Source organism: Anastrepha ludens, chromosome 6 (genome assembly GCF_028408465.1).
Source record: "Anastrepha ludens isolate Willacy chromosome 6, idAnaLude1.1, whole genome shotgun sequence".
Lineage (NCBI taxonomy): Eukaryota > Metazoa > Arthropoda > Insecta > Diptera > Tephritidae > Anastrepha > Anastrepha ludens.
The window spans coordinates 114,559,896-114,580,044 of record NC_071502.1 but is presented as its reverse complement, the minus strand read 5'-3'; the positions used below and the strand labels follow the sequence as shown (position 1 = coordinate 114,580,044).

Below are 20,149 nucleotides of genomic sequence, written 5' to 3'. Positions count from 1 at the left end.
ATCGATCGTCATCGTCAATCTCACCTAACGGTAGGCCCAGAAAATTAGCTATTTCGTTGGGATTAGTTCAAATTAAGAGGGGTGTTAGATGAGTGTATTTAAGGGGTGCACATGAATAAGAGATTAGTGTCGTGAGGGGTACCTTCACATGCCAGACATATAGTCGGCGTCAAAAGAAAGTGTACACCACATATTGACAAGTTTTAATTTCGATTATTTTTTTCATAAAACCATAGTTTATACTATAACAAAAACCATATAAAGCTAAGTTTCGAACTCTGTACGAAATTTATAAAACTTCTGCAAATTTTCATCAAAATTTCACCTGATATTATATTTTTACTCAATGTATGAGACATTGGACTTAGTAGGCAATTGAGTAGTAAATTCCTCTCGCGATGAACAAAAATAACACGCGCGTTGGCGACGGCGAATGTTGCAAACGATCGAGCTGTATGAGCTTTGCGGCGGCATAGACATCGTGCAGTGCAAGAATGATAAAATACACCGTGTAATGTACACCCAAGGATGATGAAATACCAAATGCTTGATGCACGCCTTGCTGCAGCGAACAAAGATTGAGCGGCTTCGCTGGCATGCTTATGCCATTGAAATGGAAAGATCAGCACGAAGAAGAAGCTACTGCCGCGCTTTGATAAGCTCGACCAAAATCGCTTGACCATCTCGACCCGGTTTTTTTTTCTTTTGGCTTGAAATTTGTTTCACTTGTAATATTTTTACATTTGCTCTCAATGGCACTGCCTTGTAAACAATCAAATTTGGATAATAGTGGTATATAACTTGCTCGAAACTGTATTTCCTTAATTAGAGATTACGTTTAGTTAATAGTATCTTTTCGAAGTACACACACTAAGTTTCAGCCAGAGTAGTAAATTTCTTTTTGTTTGGCATTCGTTTGAGTCGAAGAAGTCGAGTGATTTTTCTTTTCCCTCACGACAACACTACAGCTCACACCTCAGTAGTTGTGGACGCAAAATTAATGGAAATAGGATTTGAACTCGTTCCATAGCCCCGCTTTTCTCCAGATTGGCTCGCTTGGCCCCTTTGCATCGCTCCGACTGCTATTTGTTCCCCTATTTGAAGAAATGGCTGGCATGAAAGAGATTTTATTCAAACGAGGAGGTGATTACAGAAACGAATTGATATTTTTCAGACTTGTGCAAATCCTATTATTCAAAAGGGATGAACAAACGAAAGCAGCGTTGGAAGAAGCGTATAAGCCAAAAATAAGGTTAGGTTAGGATAAATGTCTGCCCTTGCGAGGGGCTCACTTGGACAAATCTTCAAAAATTTGTCCATTGTGATACGAGTACCATACAGGGGGAGGGCACAGGAAAGGAGAAGGGAAGGAACAGGAAAAATGGGCTTCGGGTTAGATGATGACGACCAACGGCGGCGACTTACGTTCGTATGATCCGCTTCAAGCTGCTGATGACTTTCATCAGGTGTATGATATTTACACCCGCAATATCCGCAGATGTTTAAACCTTTGCCCGACGAGAGCAGGGCAGCTAAGAAGAAGGTGCTGAGATGATTCCACCTCGTCCTCTAGCCAGCTTCTTCCGAAAAAACTTGAAGCAATCCCAAGCTTCACCGCATGAACACCTAACGGACAATGTCCAGTAAGGATACCAAGCATATTCGAGAGCTGTGGCTTGGTTAGCTCTAAAAGGTCCCACGAGTGCCTCCGGTCTACCCGTGGCCAAAAGGATCTCGCGACTGAACGTTTGCGCTCTAGCCCAACGCTCGCTGAGTTGATACGGTAGCCTTCTTTTCAGGAGCAGACCACAGGTTCTCAATTGAACTCCAATCCGCTCATTTTGCGATGAAACTGTCTCCAGGGTCCGGCCTCTGACCAACTCATCAGCCCAGCAGAGGCGCTGTGACTGGGAACCAAAATGAGCCTAATATCGAAGTATTCGGATGCAATTGAGAGTGAAGTTAGGCATTCCCCGACTAATTTCGAACGCACAAACAATGAGCCCCGAGGACATAATTGCCGCTTAGCTGTTGGAGTAGGTATTTACCTTCTTTATTGTATTGATTGGCAACTAAGTAATTGCGGACTTCACTCATAGATGGCTTCAGTTGAATTTTTAGGTTTGCAGACGTAGTACAAATGTAAAAGACATTTTGTTATTTGATAGTTGGCAATTTAGCTGTTAATCAGTAAAAAAAGTTGTGTGATCGGTTGCGTAGTTTTGGTTTGGCGTTCGTTGAAAAATGGAAAATCAAAAGGAACATTTTCGTCAACGCATTTGCTAAAGAAACGTAATGACAGTGGTCCATTTTCTGGCGATGAAAAATGGGTTGTTAACAACAATATCAAGCGGAAAAGATCGTGGAGCAGGCCAGGTGAACCAACTCAAACAACATGAAAAGCTGATATTCATCAAAAGAAGGTTTTGTTATCAGTTTGGTGGGATTACAAAGGAATTGTCTACTTGGAACTGTTACCACCCAACCGAACGATCAATTCTGATGTCTGCATTGAACAACTAACGAAATTAAACAATGCAGTTGAAGAAAAGCGGCCCGACAAATCGAAAAAGTATTTTATTCCATTATGACAATGCAAGGCTACACACATCTTTGGCCACTCGGCAAAAGTTATTCGAGCTTGGTTGGGATGTTTCGCCATATCCACCATATAGTCCTGACCTTGCACCATCTGATTACTTTTTGTTTCGATCTTTACAAAACTCCTTGAGTGGTAAAAATTTCAATAATGATGATGGTGTCAAATCGTACCTGATTCAGTTTTTTGCTAATAAAAACCAGAAGTTTTATGAACGAGGGATTATGATGCTGCCTGAAAGATGGCAAAAGGTCAAAATCAGATCAAAATGGGCAAAACATGACAGAATAAACTTATTTAGTTCCATGAAAAAATTGTCTTTGATTTTCTAAAAAAAATCATTACTTATGTAGTTGCCAAGCCAATAGTTACAGAAGTACGCAATTCATCCAGTGCTTTCTTAATTGCGGCTACTTCCGCTGGGAAAAAACTACAGTGGTCGGAAGCCTAAATTTGAGTTTGATGGGCAGCTCCTGGTAGAATACTCCCCCACCAAATTTTCCGTCCAACTTCGAGCCATCCGTAAACATGTTTGCGATGCCTTGCCTCCTGCCAAAGAGGAGACTATGTCGAAAAATAAAAACGGTTTGCCCCAAACTATTAAGTGGCTTTTATGTTTTCACGTACTTTCCAAACGACCCTCGTATATACATTTACACATTCATCATTTTTGTTATAATTATTGGCAAAAATGCATATATAATATAAAGACGCCTTGCTGAATTCTGAAAAAAATTGTCCCCCAACTCTGCTGCACTTTTTTATTTAAATTACTTTAAAACAACAAGAACGTTGTTGGTAAGCTTATAATCAGGGAAAATTGCTGTCAGCCAATGTTGGCGTCGAGTTGGTCAGCCAGCTATTCACCCAACTAGAAGAAAAAGTGTTAACTCACACACAGTTGCCTACACTATTAAATATTAACACGGCCGTTTGAGAAAGTATTCAACATAGATTTACTTCATTTCGTGAAGAATACACACAGGCGTGCGCACACATTGGTTTTATAAAAATATTTACTTTAATACAATACAATCAAATTCACGTATACGAGTATAGTATTTAAATACAGTTTACTGGTAACTTATGACGATATCAACAAGTTAGTCTACTTCACGCATTTAAATGCTTAACAGTTACTTGCAGTATATTTATAGGCATATAAGTATATGTATAAAGTTATACGTATATATGTATGCATGTATGTATGTATGCATTAAATTACATAAGACTTATCAAACTGAGTTATTTAAGTTATACTCCAAAGATGATTATAAACATACACATCGCCGTACATAGCTTATGTACAATTCAGCTCTAGAAAAATATTATCAAATACTCGCACATAGTATGAGCTTATGTACGTTTGTATGTATACAATCAATACATGCCCATTTACATATATATAAAAACATGCATTTTTTCTTCTAAGAACATTACAAGTAGTATAACAGCTTTACAGTACATATAAAGATATCAACCTAGTTTGTGACGTGGGCAAGACACTGCTAAACCTTCACTTCAGGACGCGCCCAGCCACCGAAAGCTCGCTCCAATTCTTCGGCAACTGCCAAGCACAGCCTATCGTTATTAAAGTTGGCAATCACCTGCAAGCCCAGAGGCACACCTTCGCTCCCGAGCTGTCCCAGTGGCACGGCAGTAGCGGGGAAACCCAATACGTTCACAATGCCGGTGTAAGAGAAGTTTATGGGCCGGAAGATGGGTTCATTGTGGTATGGTGCAACGGTGGGATGTGTAGGGTATAGCAGAACACCATCTTCGCCTAGTAGTTCCTGTATTTCGGCGCGTAATTGATCGCGCTTTTTTACCATATGCTTATATTTGCTCGAGCCATACTGCACTTGTGTCCTATCCATAATTGCGGTTAAGAGTCCGATAAATGTGTGCTTAGAAGCACCAAAGACCCATTTGACCAACTCCACATAAGGGTTGATTGCCACTTTTAGATCGCCCAATTGATGTGCGAATGTAAAGCCTGAGTCATCCTTCATATTGGCAAACCAAATAATAGACGATTGACGGAATTGCTCAAACTGCACCTTCTCCACCAATGTCGGTTTCACCGTCTGTCGCAAATGTTGTACGGTACGTTGCATGGCAGCCAACAGATCGGCGTCCACCGGTGACACCAAACGGCCGCCACCGTCACTCTCCTGATAGAAGAAACGCACTTTCTGCAAATCCACCGGCTCGTCCAAACGCAGTTCTGGCGCTTTATCGCCAGCAATAATTCGCAGCATTGGCTTCAGGTCCTCGGCAAAACGTGACATTGGCCCAATGCCCAAAAATGAGTTCTGTTCAGCGGAGAAGGGCATTGGAAATTGGCCCTTATTCGAAACAACTAATTTACTTGGCTTGTGACCGAATACACCATTGAAGAAGGCTGGCATGCGTATGGAGCCACCGATATCAGAGCCCAAACCGAAAGGTGAAGCGGCAGCTGATTGCATGCAACCTTCACCACCGCTGGAACCGCCAACGACGCGATTCGAATCGTAGGCATTGCGAGTGCGTCCGTGTACCGTGTTGTTGCTCTCCCACCACATGCACATCTCCGAGATGTTGGTGAGGGCGAAGGGAATGGCGCCCGCTTGGCGCATCAATGCCATGGCAGTAGCATCCTCTGTGGCGCGCACATCTTTCCGTGCATACAGACCGGCAGTTTGTAGGAGGCCTGGAGAAGAATTAAAAAAATAACGTTTAGAACTTAATAAAAATTTTAACGCATATATGTTTCTGGCAAAGAGTCTACCGTGGAAAGGATTCAGGCACTACAAATGGGAACTCAGATTTTAGAACATCTCAGATCGCATTTTCTTATAAGTAGAAGAAACGCATAATCTTGAAGATTTTCTATCAGCAAGTGATCTCGGCCGACATTGCTCTTGTAGCAGCTTTACTAAGCCTTTCAGTTGAAATTGTCATCTATTATTATGGGACGGTAGAAAAAATAAGTGCGCTGAACAAAGGATAGATGAGTTATAGGCAGACTCCAGATTTAAATATACCCAAGAATTGTCACTTCAGCAGCATTACTTAAAAATGTTTCATGCCATTACAACAACAGCAACAACAACAAATTTTGTCTATTAGCGTCGACAGCAGGACTAAACATAAATCACGAGAGAACGCCATGAAAGCCATGAAAATTCGGTCCATGAGTAGCCGCCCGTTCCTCTTAAATGGTGATCAAATTGAGAACGTAGACACCTTTACTTACTTGGGTAGTATCATTGCCGCGGAAGATAGTGCGAAACTAAAAGTTAACGCCAGAACAAATAAAGCGAACGGCGCGTGTGCACAGCTCCGATTTATTTGGTCGTCGAGCATCGTCAGCGTACACAGAAAATTACGGATTTTTAAGTCAAATGTACTATCAGTATTCTTGTATGGATCGGAAACCTGGCCCACAAGCAACTGGATTTAAAGCAAAACTCAAAGTTGCGTGAACAGATGTTTACGCAGGATATTGAAGATCTGGTGGCACAACATCATAAGTAACGACGATATATACGAGAGGTGCAAAATTCAGCCGATTTTGGCAAAAAATATCAAAAATATTTGGAGAAGGACAGTCCACAAGGAAGTTGAAACGTTAAGTTTCTTGCAAAAAAACACAACCAGAAGGAGGTGTTTTACTGAGGCCCTTTGCTCCAGTGGGAGAAACAGGAACCGATCATGATGATGATGACAGCAGTTAGGCCTAAGCCAAGAACATCGCATCGGACACAACAAATGAAGTAGTCAAGTTTCGAGATTCAAACGAGAGATTTGCGTGAAGATTAATTTCATGATATTCTGCAACAATTTGGCCGCCAAGATCGCCCGATTTAAGACCCTCGACAATTTTCTGTGAGATCAGCCTATAGAAAGAGTCTCTATGAGAAAAAAAACGGATTGAAGGAATTTGCCGAGTTACAGTGTCAATTATGCCTAAAGTGCCGATGCATTGAAAAATAAGATTTATCATTCACAAATTCCCTTTGGCAATAAAGGGATAACGAACGTTTTATTTAAGAACTCAAATTAGAAAGATTTCGTATTTACGCATTTACTAACCTGCTCTTAACTACGAATAATTTTCTCGGAGCCACGCTTAGGTTAGGTTAGGTTTGGTGATATTTGGTCTGTACGCCCAACTCACTTAGACCTTACAGGTACGTTGTGATACCACTGTACGACACGGGAACCTCGTTTATTTTCCTTCGTGGAACCATTACGAACCATACGAAGCGCAAGATTGGTCCCATCCCCAGGCCAGGCAGTTCGGTAAGAGAATTGCAAAAGTGTTTACTTAGCCAACCTGCTCTGATTTTAGCTAAGGTTAGACAATTGCAAAAGAAGTGCTCGACTGTTTCTTCCTCATCTCTACAACTTCTACAATGTTCATAGGGGAAAACTCGTATTCTCAAGGGTTGCCTGCAAATAGCCAATGACCGGTTATACAAGCCATGACCTTCGAGATATCCTATCTTGCAGCAGTTCCTTTTGTATTTTTCTTGTTTATTTGCGGCCCTAGTAACCTAGCTGTTACACATGTGTCTTCAGCCATTCATGCCCCCGGCCTCGTGGATAATGTTATTCTTAATTACTAATTAGCTCGTGGCCATAGGTAACCTAATAGTACTTCTATCACTGAGCAGTTGAAGAGTAGTAACTTTCCTGACTAGCTCATCGGCTTTACAATTTCCTTCTCGGAGCCAAATGAATTTGTTTTTGGTCTCAAATGTTTTGCCTATGAATCAACGGAATGCGAATAATCCATTCGATCTTACAAGGAGTTTGAAAAAAGCCGACTCGAAAAAGAGGATCAACTGTATTCTGTTTGCCTTTCAAGTTTGCCTTTCAAATACAAGAGAATTAAAAATAATTCTCACCTTTCACCGCAATGCAATCCTTCGTCGATATTGGCACCCCTAAATATGGTTTCAACTTTTCCAGCTCCGCTTCGGTGTGTGTTTCTGATTTGATTAGCTTATCAGCTTCGGCTGCCTCCTGCAGTGCTTCGTCGAAACGATTGTCCACACAACAATTCAGTTTCGGATTCACATCCTTAACGCGGCGTATAAATGATTCCATTACTTGCACGCTAGTGAGCTGTATGTAAAGACAAATTACGGTATTAATTTTGTTCATCAATTCATCAATAAGTCAATTCACTAAAACTCACCTCCTGTTTGCGTATTTTACGCGCCAGTGATGTGGCAGACTCGAGCAGTATGGGGTCAGTGATGGTGGGCATTGTTTCACCCTGTACGCCATAGATGAGTTGGAATACGAGACGTATGATCTTGCTGATGAAATTGAAGAATACTTGTGCTATAAACGCGCTTATGGAACAACGTTTCTGCGATCGATGTCTTCTGCCGCTGCTAACACTGCTACTACTACTATGGCGCCGACTACTGTGGCGTCTACTCCGCTTCGATTTTTCTTCACTATTAAATGCATTAGTTTCCGTCATTGCGTTCAGTTATGTCGAACTTCTCTTTTAACTTATTTACTTGTAGTTTATTTTATTTTTTTACTCAAAAATGGAAATTTTGTACTTTCAATAGTTGGATATTTATTTCTAAGAGTTTCAACTACTTTACAGAGTGTTGGAATGTTTTTGCGATGCGTCTATTGTAGTTAAGATTTTCACGTAGAATGATTATATTTCTAGTATTTGTAGTAAAAATACTATAATAGGACTGTAGTAAAAATCAAAAAAGAAATGTTCCAGTAGAGTCGCGATACTAAACTAGTGGTGGTAGTGTTGGTGTTGTTTTTGTTTTCTTCTTTTATTTACTATTCCCGTTGATAGTTGGCGCATCAATTGCGTGCTGAAAGTGAAAAAGTGATTGTTAAGTTATAAATATTAATAATTTTCACACTTTTCACTTCTCTTTGTCAAATACACTCGATGCTCATTGAGATCATAAAATATAAAATTATAGACATTTTTCCAATAGCGATTGCCCCTAGATAGCAAATTATAAAGCAACGACAGTTGACTATGCCATTTGTTGGTAACTAAAGCATTTTGCATAAGTAAGCTGCAAAGAGTAAATGTTTCTTAAGAAGGGAGTTTATGCGCGATAGCCACTCGAAACATCGCTCGAAACTAGTACGGAAGAGGTTCGAGTAGGAAAAATTCCTTTTTATAATTTTAATTCTATATGAACAACTACCGATCAATTGGAGACCTTTTGGCAGAGCTAAAGAAAAGAATTCCGATTCCGATTGTCCCTCACATCGATGAATAAGGAGGAATTTGGGTGGTAGTTTCAAAAATTCAGGCATGCCGTCCCCAAAGCTTTTTTTGTGCTAATTTAATTGATTGAATGCACCGAAGTTGTGAGAAACTAATTAGACAAGCGGACATTTCAACGAGATAATTTATTATTTCTTATGAAGATAGAAAAAGATTTTTTATTAATATTAATTGATTGAATTTAAGGGGACAGATACCTGTAAAATTAAAAAAAAAAAATTTTTTTCATATGATGTTAATATAATCCTTTAAGAATAAGTCAAACATTTTTAGAACGTAAATTTACGTATTTCTTTCGAGCGCTCTGAGAGGTATACTTATGTATTCAAACTTTAGACGCGTTTTTCTCAAAACTATATTTTTCGAATTGGCGTACACGATAACTCGAAAAATTATTGACCGATCTCCCTGAAATTTTCCACACATCTTTCTATGTGAATTTACAATTTCGAAAAAATAATTTTTTCGAAGCAAAAATAGTAGGAAAAATCGCCCCAAAATTCATTTTTTTAAGCATTTTATTCCGCGAATATCTTTTTTTTTCATTTGTTTTTAATTCATATAGAAATTATGACATTAATAAACAAAAAAGATTTGGTTTTTTGTATTGAGGTCACTGACGCCGATGCTACAATGCCCGCCGATTTAGAAGCCCCGCTGCGACCTTGCTGGAAGAATTGAGTGTACATCCGCCATTTTAAATGATAAAATGATAAAAAAAAATTTAATTTATTTTAATGTATAAATAAACTACATGCCAATTTTGAAAAAAATATATTGACTTCTTCAATTTAAATAATTTTAATGAAAATCAGGGGAAATATGGCCGTTTACAAGTATCTGTCCCCTTAAACGAAATGATTTATTATTTCTTATAAAGATTGAGTTTTTTCTAATAACGATCGCCCCTCGGCAGAAACTGGCAAACCTCCAAGTATATTTCTGGCATTAAAAAGCTCCTCAAAAAAAATATTTGGCGTTCGGAGTCGGCTTAAAACTGTAGGCTCCTCTATTTGTGGAACAACAACAAGACGCACACCACTAATTGAAGGAGGAGCTGGGCCAAAGACCTAACAGAAGTGTAAACGACAATTATTTATTTTTATTTTTTTATTAACTTTTGTAAATGAAGCAGAAAAATTTATGTTTTTCTTAGGTAAAAAAACTGATACAGATTAACAACATTTTAAATTTATAAAATAAAACCTAACATGCAAAACATTCAAGTGATTTTATTGAAAAAAAAGTCTACGAGTAGAATCGAGAGAACTGGGTATCGTTTTTAAGTATTTTCAACGGCTGTACATCCCAATTAAACCTCATTTTTGGAAGTACCATGCAGAAAATGCTGAGCGTATTCTACTCATTTCTTATCTGTATAGCTCCTATAGAAATCGTTATGCAGGCTTTGGGAAGGTGGCGACTATAAAGGAGTCCAGTATGTGTTAGTATTTCCGTGAGAAGTCTTAAATTGAGAGTTACGTTCTTTTTTGACCTATGCAGAAGTTCAGCTTAGTCCACTTGCCGTTAGTAGCTGATCTAGGCTTCTTAACTTTTGAAAATAGAAAGCCTACAGGGAACACTTGAATGATGATCCTAAGTTCTACTGGGTATAAATATACATACATACATACATATGTACATACATACATATATATATAAATAAGTATATATGTATTTCCACTCAAGTTACAATACTTTAATTAATTACTACGTTGCTTTCATAACCGCATACCTATCCACTTCTATGTGAATCGATGTTACTTCATTGCGCAATATTTAAGCACTAATAATCCATTACATTGTATATATGTACATTCATATGAATGTATGTATGTATGTCTGTAACTGAGTGCAGCAATTCACTTTCAAGTGTCCAATTGCAATAATCTATGTTATCCATACAAGACTTTGATTACAAGTAAAATGTTGTTGTAAATGGTGACTTATTGTTTTTACTCATAGAAGCTAAACATATACATACGTATGGGATTGTATAAATAAAGATTTGTTGTTGCACATCACTGATTCACCGTATTTTCATTTGTTGCTAGAACGTGTGCAATATTAAGCAAACAAAAGGATTATGACAACAAAACTGCTGCATCACACAAACAAAGAAACAACAAAAGAATTGTATGATAAAGACGAAATAAATATGATTACAATAAGTAATACAACAAGTATTCAAAGTTCCAGAAATTATACACAAACACAACATATTTACGTACATGACAATAATGCATAAAGGAGAAATATCAAACCGTACAAAGCGAATACTCAAAATGAACTGAATTGAATAGAAGAGACGAAGAAAAATATGGATAAACCAACAGAAGTGTTGGCTGCACATGTATGCTTACATTGTAGGGAGGCATACGAGTGTGTGTGTGCATGAGTATTAAGAGAAACCATGCAGGGAAATGCGTTAGTACTCCTACTAGTGAATTCAGCACCAAGACTTGTTCGTTCGTATTCCCTCTATTTTTTGTACAATGATTGTACTAATGATTTTATACGCCGATGCTCTAGAAAGTGTCATTTGGTCTCCGCTCCATCACTCTTTCGAGAGTAGAAAACTAGTAAGTACTTAAATCGACGGATGAGATTTAGTAAACCCCGCTCCTTTTTTAGATATTTTGAAATTATTATTTATTTTGTACTTCCGAGTAAGTTATTACAGACTACTAGTAGTTTTTGTATTTCCATGATATACGAGTAGTATTCAAACAGCAAGCAACATACCTACATTCGATTTTGAATTTTTTGTTTTGTTGTGTTATTAGACATGTCCTGAGCAGAAATTTACAATGTAAATTATATGACATATTTAATTTGTTTTTAACAGATCAAAAGGTCAGGTTTGTTTTGATGTGGTCGGCAATTTTCTGCTATCGGAAAGCATCTGAATTTTTGTAACCGTAATATTGCCTCAACCACCGTACTCATACATACATATATTTATTGGGCAGGTTCTGTATCTGTAGGTTCACTTCCTCGTGAATTTCACTGAAACTTTTTGTCAATTGATTTTGAGAGATGTGGCGAGGTTCTGAAATTAATTTCCAAGTAAGCAATGTGTAAGCAATACGATTGTTTGCTTTTACTTTTCTTTTTTGCCTCTATCACCTTCGAAAGTCAGACGTTACTACTTACGAATTGCTCTTCAATTTGCCGAAATCGTACTAGTTCTAAACCAGCAACTTTTTTTTCACTAACTCAAGTTTTTCCTATAGGGAAGTGTAATGGTTGCGAAAGTTGATAGCTTGTTGTTGGCACATTTCCTCATTCTTGAAAGCCATTCAACGACGCCAGCGTTGATGAATCCCCAAACAAAAGCAATAGACGGCTGGTTGGCTGCTGGCTTCTGACTACTTCACTTTGCTGGCTGTTGTTGTTGTGTGGTTGAAAACCCGAAAATTCCGCTTGACTGATTGGGAAGCTACTTATGTACATACATACATGCACATACATATGTGTGAACGAGTACATGTGTGGGTATGTAACTACACTGCATAGTTAGTTACTTGTTGCGCACAGCGCGAAAAACTAGTTTAGTAGCTTCTACTAAGCGAGCAGTATTTACTTACTAAATACGTTGCGTTTACGTAAAAAATGGGAAAAATTGCGAAAAAAGAGCTCTCATGGCAGCCTTCGCTAATATGAAAAATTGCTTTCTAAAGAAATATTCAAATCGAAAAATTCGGGATTCTATATAGGGTTTAGGTTACCAAATATTACGGGTGTACTTGCAGTATAATGAACAGGCTTTTAGAGTGTGATGCGTTGTGCTTGCGTTTCGAGTGCATGTTGTTGGGTTCAATATCGTCATTGGGTGCCCTGTTTTGTGATTCATTCAAATTTAAAGATTTGTTAGTTAGCAGCTGCGGCCTCCGTAGCCGAATGGTTTGGTGCGTCACTATCATTCGAAAGTGTACAGGTTCGAAACCCCAGGCACGAAGCATCTAATGATAGAACAAGTTTTTTTTCTCATAGCATTCGCTCCTCGGCAGGCAATCTCAAACCTCCGAATATATTTCTGCCATTAAAAGCTCCTCTTAAAAAACATCCGCAGGCGGCACAAAACTGTAGATCCCTTTATTTATGTAAAAGAGTCGAGACGCACACCACAAATAGGAGGAAGAACTCGGCCAAACACCCAAAAATGTAGGTGCCAAATATATATGTAACTTATAATATACATATGTATAAAGGGTCTTTCAAAACATTCGCCTAGATGTGGTTCGAAAATAAGGCATGTAAAAATTTAGATTTTTTCATTTCTTTGGTTAGTTTACATAAGTAACATAGACTGATTTTAAATCAATCAGCTAGGGACCTCAAAGAGTCACTGCCATGTTCAGGAAAGAAGCACTTTCTCGAACTTGCCCCTACATATGTACATATCTGTGTATATCTAAATAATTCTACTGAGAGAGTCCAGTCAACGTTTTCAAAGAGGTGTTAGTTAGTCCAATTTTTCGAAAATTTAATTTGTCACTCTCTCTCTCTCTCAGGTTCTTCCTTTTTTACAACTCTTACAGAAGCCGCTGTGCTGGACTTCTAACAACTCCCTAACTCGAATAATTATCAAGCAATTAATTCTAAGGTAACCTTTAAAGCATTCTGAAGTTTTGAATCATACTTGTCGACCTAAATTATGTCTAATAAATTTCGAAAAAAGAGTTAACCGATTGGGTATAATATTTTGGATATTTATAGCTCGACATGAATTTCAATACAGATCATATTAATTTCATCTGCAGGCTTCAAAGAGCTAATTACTTGAATACCACGTGGAGCTGCTTATTGCACATTGAACGCAGATGATCTTGGCTGTGATCCGATATCTTTTTTGTAGGACTTTATTGTATTAATGCATGAAAGAGTTCATCTGATCACTCGTCTATCTATAAGTGGCTTTTCAAACTAGTTAAAATGTTTGTCGATTTTGATGACTTTGACTACTCAGCACAATTTCTTTGTCGGTTATAATTTTATGGTCGTGTGTTTATTTATTTTATTTATAGTGCGTCCTTACATTCATGCATATTCATTTTATGTATTTCTGATAAAAACTTGCGATTTGCTTTAGCAAGTCTCCAACTTACCGGTCTCGCTCGTTCTCTTTTAGGTTGTAATTTTTATATTTTGTTTTTGTTGATTTGTTGTACTAGCTAAATACACACCATAACAATAATTACTCAACTGCCGTGTTTTTTTTTACATCTATCTTTAGTGTACATATGTATGTGAGTATGCATGTAGATATGCGCACATACCTATAACCAGCATCAGAAATAAAGCTTGAAAGAAAGTAAGCTTACAATTTTTATTTCCGCCTTTTTGTTAGTTTATAAGTTTAGTAGTAATTTTAGTTTACATTATGACACACCGCACGAGGTATTTCATGAATTATTATTGCGAAACACTTCTGTGAACCCTTCTAATCTTATATGCCGATGATTTCGATAAGCTTCGATACTTCCTATGCCAGTGCCTCGTGTATAGTGTATGACCCTTTCTGTTGAAATTACGGAGCCTACCTAAAATGGTCTAACTAAAACAGTGTTTTTGCCTCCTCTGTTGGAAGCATAAACCGAGCACAGGCTAGTTGTTTTCAACATTATGTTCAGTGTCGGTTAAACCTTTTATGTTGTTGTTGTTATTATTGATGTTGTTTTAACAGTACAAACATTCCCCACACATATAAGGAAGGTTATAAACCGTTTACCTTTGCAGTCACTTTGGGAGGGCGTTTTAATTTTTGTTATGTTCCTTTGTGGTATGGTTCCAAAGTCGTTCAGCACATTGAGGCAGTCATTAAATATTTTGTTATATAATTACCTGAAACTGCAAAGTTCACAGGACTATTCGTGTATCCGACATAATGTATATGAACTTCGAAAATGTGAACATTCTTTAGCTGCGTGATAGCTGTCCATTGGTATTGATTATTTGATACACCACACACTACAGTATTTGGAACGACATTAGGAATACATTTAGCCATCATTATTTGTTTGTATGTGCAATTCGACATAAATGTATATATAATATAATTGGCGCTTACACCCTTTATTGGTTGATTGGCCGAGCTCCTCCTCCTACATGTGGTGCGCGTTTTGCTGTTTTTTCCATAAATAAAGGGGTTTACAGTTTTATGGCACCTCCGAACAGATTCAGATATTTTTTTATGAGGAACTTTTTCATAGCAGAAATACACTTGGAGCCGACCGCTATTAGAAAAAAACCATTTCCATCATTTGGTATTTCATGCTTGGGGATTTGAATGGTAGACACGCACCAACCTATTCGGCTACGGTGATCGCAATTGATAATTAAGAAGGGGCATTTACTATTGATATAAGTTATTGTAACACAAATAGCAATCGCAAATTTGTTTTTGTTTTACAGATTTTTTACGCATTAAAAAAATTTTGAATTTAAAAATTTTCTTGAACTTCGAAATTTCTGAATTTATAAATTTCTTTATATTCAACACTCTACTAGTACAGAAAAAAAACATATTCGGTATTTTCATTAGCGTAATATTCATTTTTAATTCGCGTAATTTCTCCCGCCAACAATTTAATCAGCTGTTCGTAAAACTTGCAAATTGTTCCTGGTTTTGCGTTCATGTACTTTTTTTGATATTTTTCTCTTTGCGAGCGAGTGCTCGGAAATTAAGTTACTGGATATTTTTTACATGAACAGAAAATTCCACAGCAAAATGCTGTGCTTTGCATGGATTTGCTGGTTTTGTTTACGAAAATGCTCTTTTATTGCGATACTACATAACCTCAAATATAAGCCTGAATCGTGTGTTTTGCAATTTTATGTTAAAAAATCTCGCTTATCAAATCATTTATGAACCCGAATTTGAATTCAGCACGTCAAAGATTTTTAGAAGAGTAAACGCTGATTTCTGATTAAACTTCTTGGCTGTGTTACATTCTAGTCAAATCTCAAACTAGATTCAATTTTTCTAATATCAATTCGTAGTTCCGGTGCCTTTATTACAGAAAAAAATTCCGATACCTTTATTACAAAACCATGCATTCATCATAATCTCTGATACATTTTTCCACTCATTCATTTATTCACACACTCCTTTTACTACATAACAATAATAAACTATAACTAATAATATCAATAATCATAAATAATTTCAATTATACAATGACGAATAATATTGTTTTGCATTAGAAATACCTTATGTCATAGAAAAATGAAAGAAAAAAAAACTGTAAATAAATACTTGCAATTAAATTTTCGTAGACAGCAACACAACAAATTATAGCGAGTTAAACTGAGCCGGCTTTAATGACGAAAGCATATTAGTTTTAATCAAATAAAGTGTTTTCAAACAAAGAAGAATACAAAACTATTCGCTGAAGCTGTGCCGCTCATATTTTGCTTGTATTCGTTGAAAGAAAATTCGTAATTTGAAGCCAAATATCTACAAGTCGTATCGAATGCATCAGCAAAGCAATCAGTCCAGAAACATCTCTCTCTCTCTCTCCTTTCTTACAGTCTCCAAGTTTTCTTATATTCTTAGCAAACAAGAATGATAGAAAGAAGATTGCGCCCATCAGAGAGTACGTGACGTCACGTTTGCTGAGTTGTGCAGTATTGCCAACCATTTGCTCTTCGCAAAGTGCTTTTTTATACCGAAAATGCGAAAATTTTGAAGTTTCGTGTTTGATTCTTTTTTTTAAATTTAAAGTTACCGAAACTTTAGGTTTAAAAATAACTGTATTATTATACAAAAGAAGGTTAAAAAAGGCCACTCTGAGAAGATTTTAGTGCTAATGAAAATTAGTTGGCTTTTATAAAATTTGACATTTTGAAAGTGTGCATTTAATTTTTGCTCCTTTTAAGGTTATGGAAGAATATTAAACATCCCTCTCTAAACTCTTTTTAAGATTGAAAACTTTTTACACATTTTAAAAGGCGTTTGAATTTACTGAATGTGGATTAAAACCATAGAGGTGTAATCGTTTCTTCCGGCCATCAATCCTTAGTGGGACATAGGGCATTAAGAGGTGTATTCATTATAAAAATAAGCAACAAATTACCAGAAAATACTAAAGAAACCATACTGACATTTTTACGAAAAGAGTACCTTATCTAGTTACATAACCTCAAATATAGCAAATAAGTCGTTCCCTTAACAAAAGAGTCTCGATTGACAAAAATAACTTATAAATTAAATTGTACATAAGCATAATCACATTTATTAAAAAAAAAACGGACATTCTAAAGACAATTTGTCACGCATACAAAATTCTTTAAATGATTCAATAAAAATTTGTTGTGTTATTTTCTTTGAATGGGAATTTTAGTGCGTTTTTATATCCAAAGGTAGGCAATACTGCAGTAGCGAGAGAGAGATTTGACTGTTGAAAGGAGAAGAACACTAACAACATCTGCAATCGCGGGCAATGCCACCAGATGTTAAAAAAAGTAAAGCTAAATAAAACTAAGTGAATTATTGAACTAATTTAAAAAAAATGTATATTTTACAAAATTATAAACATTACTTTTAATTAGAACAGGCTAGAAAAATGTCATAAAGAAAGAACTAAGACTCTCAGACTAAATAACAAAAAAAAAATGCTAAATCAAGTTACGAAAATGGTAATCTGGCCATACTGGAGCTAAAATCACGTAACTTGTTGTCAAATTCGCTGAGAGCAAAGTAACGGGACCACGATAAGCGTCATCTCATTATTCTTTCCATCATGCTTAGCAAAGCGTGCCTGCAATTTCGAATCTATGCGCTCTTCGATCTCCAGTATTTCATATTGTCAATATTTTTAATTTAATTTAGTTTCAATATATTAAAAATCAAAAAAAGTACAATAGTTTGTGATGCAAAAACCTCTACTTTAATTGCTAGTTTTTGTGTGTTATCATATTATTGTTGTGTTATAATTGCGTGTTATACTGTTTTTAATACCAACTTATTTCAGTAAATAATTTTGTTGATGTTGTTGTTGTTGTAGCAGATAAAAATTCCCCATACATACGGGGAATGCTGCTGAAGTGATAGTCCTTGGCCGGATATAAATCCGGGTCGTTCCGGTAACGTAGAACCGACTGTCGTGGGATCGGGATTTTGTTGATCTTGGAGTTGTCTTCCATAAATGTTTTACTTTCAAAAATCAAATTTGTTATGTGCTTCCTAAGGTTTACAGTAAAGTAGCATTTTTGCGCCGCTACACAAAGGACTTCAAAAATCCGTATATTAGGAAGCTTCTCTACAACTGTTTAATTCGTTCAAAACTCGGGTACCCCTCTATTATATGGAATTCGATCTATAATTTATATGCTACTAGAATAGAATTGGTGCAACGTAAGTTCATTCGGTTTGCAACCAACCGAATAAAATTTGAAGAGCCATTTCCCTCTCATAGTTCACGCTGTATGTTAATTAGTTTAAATACACTTGAAAGCGGAATAATAATTCACTCTCTTATGCTTATTTACGACGTAATCAGTAACTCCATTGATGGTTCTGAATTTCTCGGGCTGATTAGTTTTAAAATACCTAGTAAAGCTCTTGGTGTTCCAAATTTATTATAGTCTCAAAAAATATACAGTCGAACCTCAATAAGTCGAACTTCGATATCTCGAATATTTGATATCTCGAACCAAATTGCTTGGCAATAGCGTTTAGAGTGAGAATTGTGTGTTATTTTTACTTGATAACTCGAACTTCTATTACTCGAATATCTTGATAACTCGAACAGAATATTTGGCGCCAGCTTTGATAAGTCGAATTTCCGGGGGAATCCCCTTATTACGTGTTGCTTATTTTATAGCAAACTGATGTCAGCAGTTGGGTTGCTGCACTGTTTAAGTCCACAGGAATTTCCGGGGGAATCCCCTTATTACGTGTTGCTTATTTTATAGCAAAAACAGATGTCAGCAGTTGGGTTGCTGCACTGTTTAAGTCCACAGGTATTTTATTAGTAGTTCTTACGCGAAAATAAACTCTGTTGATATGTCTTCAAAACGTTGTTTAAAAACTTTGTCTATTGATGAAAAATTTAAACTAATAAAGGAAGTAGAAATGGGTGCGCGAAAAAAAGATGTAGCTGTAAAGTATGCTATTCCGGCAAATACAGTGTCAACTATTTTCAAAAATAAACAAACGGTTATTACTGCAATCGAAAGTGGTGGTGCAAGTGGGAGTTCAAAGAGACTAAAAAAGCCAACATACGTAAATGTGGACAAAGCAGTTTTAGAATGGTTTAAATCGGCAAGAACACGGAATTTGCCTATATCCGGAGGATTACTTAAAGAAACAGCATTGGAATTTAGTCAAAAATTAGAACAACCGAATTTCAAGGCAAGCACTGGTTGGCTCGATAACACTAGTCTACAAGGAAAAGTATCCGAAATAATTTAAAGTAATATCTGCTTCTCTGTCCATGCAAAATTCGGATTGATAACTAAAATTAATTTATTAGTTTGAGTTTTCGAGATATCCTAACCTAAAAGTGCAAAAAACCCCATTTTTGCCCATATTTGAGGTTATGTAGCCTTGCAGATGTTTTCTTTCACCAAAATTAAAGGATGGCATCTTTAAATACAATCCTTCTTTTTTCAAATGGCGTTTTGTTTGCTCAAATATCATTTTTTTTCGCAGAGATATCGCATTTTGAAATTTTCATGTTTCGAAATTTTCCTACACCTGAAAATCGATTAAGATAACATAGACATGATATAGTCGCTTACTAATTTTCTTGGGTTTGAGGGCCTGAAATATATGGATTAATAGTATGTAAATTTGGAGTTTGTGGGAAAGCCTGCTTGCGGTTATGTGGGTTAGCCTGCTCGCGGTATGATAGGGGTGGTTTCTAGGGGTTAGGGCTGTGTGTGACTCGGTACCCAAAGGTTAGATAGTGTAGGGATGTGGTGAGTCAGCACACTTATGGTGTGAGACAAAATTTTAAGAAAAATAAGACTCAATTCAAGAAAATTAGTAATCGAATATATCATGTCTATGTTATCTTAATCGATTTTCAGGTGTAGGAAAATTTCGAAACATGAAAATTTCAAAATGCGATATCTGCGAAAAAAATGATATTTGAGCAAACAAAACGCCATTTGAAAAAAGGAGGATTGTATTTAAAGATGCCATCCTTTAATTTTGGTGAAAGAAAACATCTGCAAGGCTACATAACCTCAAATATGGGCAAAAATGGGGTTTTTTGCACTTTTAGGTTAGGATATCTCGAAAACTCAAACTAATAGAGCAA

At 36.6% G+C, this 20,149-nt stretch overlaps 2 protein-coding genes across 8 annotated transcripts in view; one reads left to right on the top strand and one right to left on the bottom strand.

Moving 5' to 3' along the window:
• The window catches only part of LOC128865766 (cytochrome b5 reductase 4), a 48,256-nt gene that overhangs the window by 3,955 nt on the left and 24,152 nt on the right, over positions 1–20,149 (top strand). The gene's annotated exons all lie outside the window — the stretch shown is intronic.
• The window catches only part of LOC128865764 (fatty-acid amide hydrolase 2-B), a 36,277-nt gene continuing 19,659 nt past the window's right edge, over positions 3,532–20,149 (bottom strand). For 3 of the 5 annotated variants that reach the window (XM_054106093.1, XM_054106089.1, XM_054106092.1), the window contains exons 2-4: positions 7,791–8,445; positions 7,498–7,717; positions 3,532–5,294 (exon numbers count right to left, since the gene is read on the bottom strand). In XM_054106093.1, the coding sequence (XP_053962068.1) occupies positions 4,108–5,294; positions 7,498–7,717; positions 7,791–8,084 (1,701 nt within the window). In that variant the 5' untranslated portion in view covers positions 8,085–8,445 and the 3' untranslated portion in view covers positions 3,532–4,107. Of the gene's footprint in view, positions 5,295–7,497; positions 7,718–7,790; positions 8,446–11,107; positions 11,178–13,987; positions 14,010–20,149 lie in introns of those variants that run through there. The other 2 variants (XM_054106091.1, XM_054106090.1) reach the window with 2 other exon arrangements.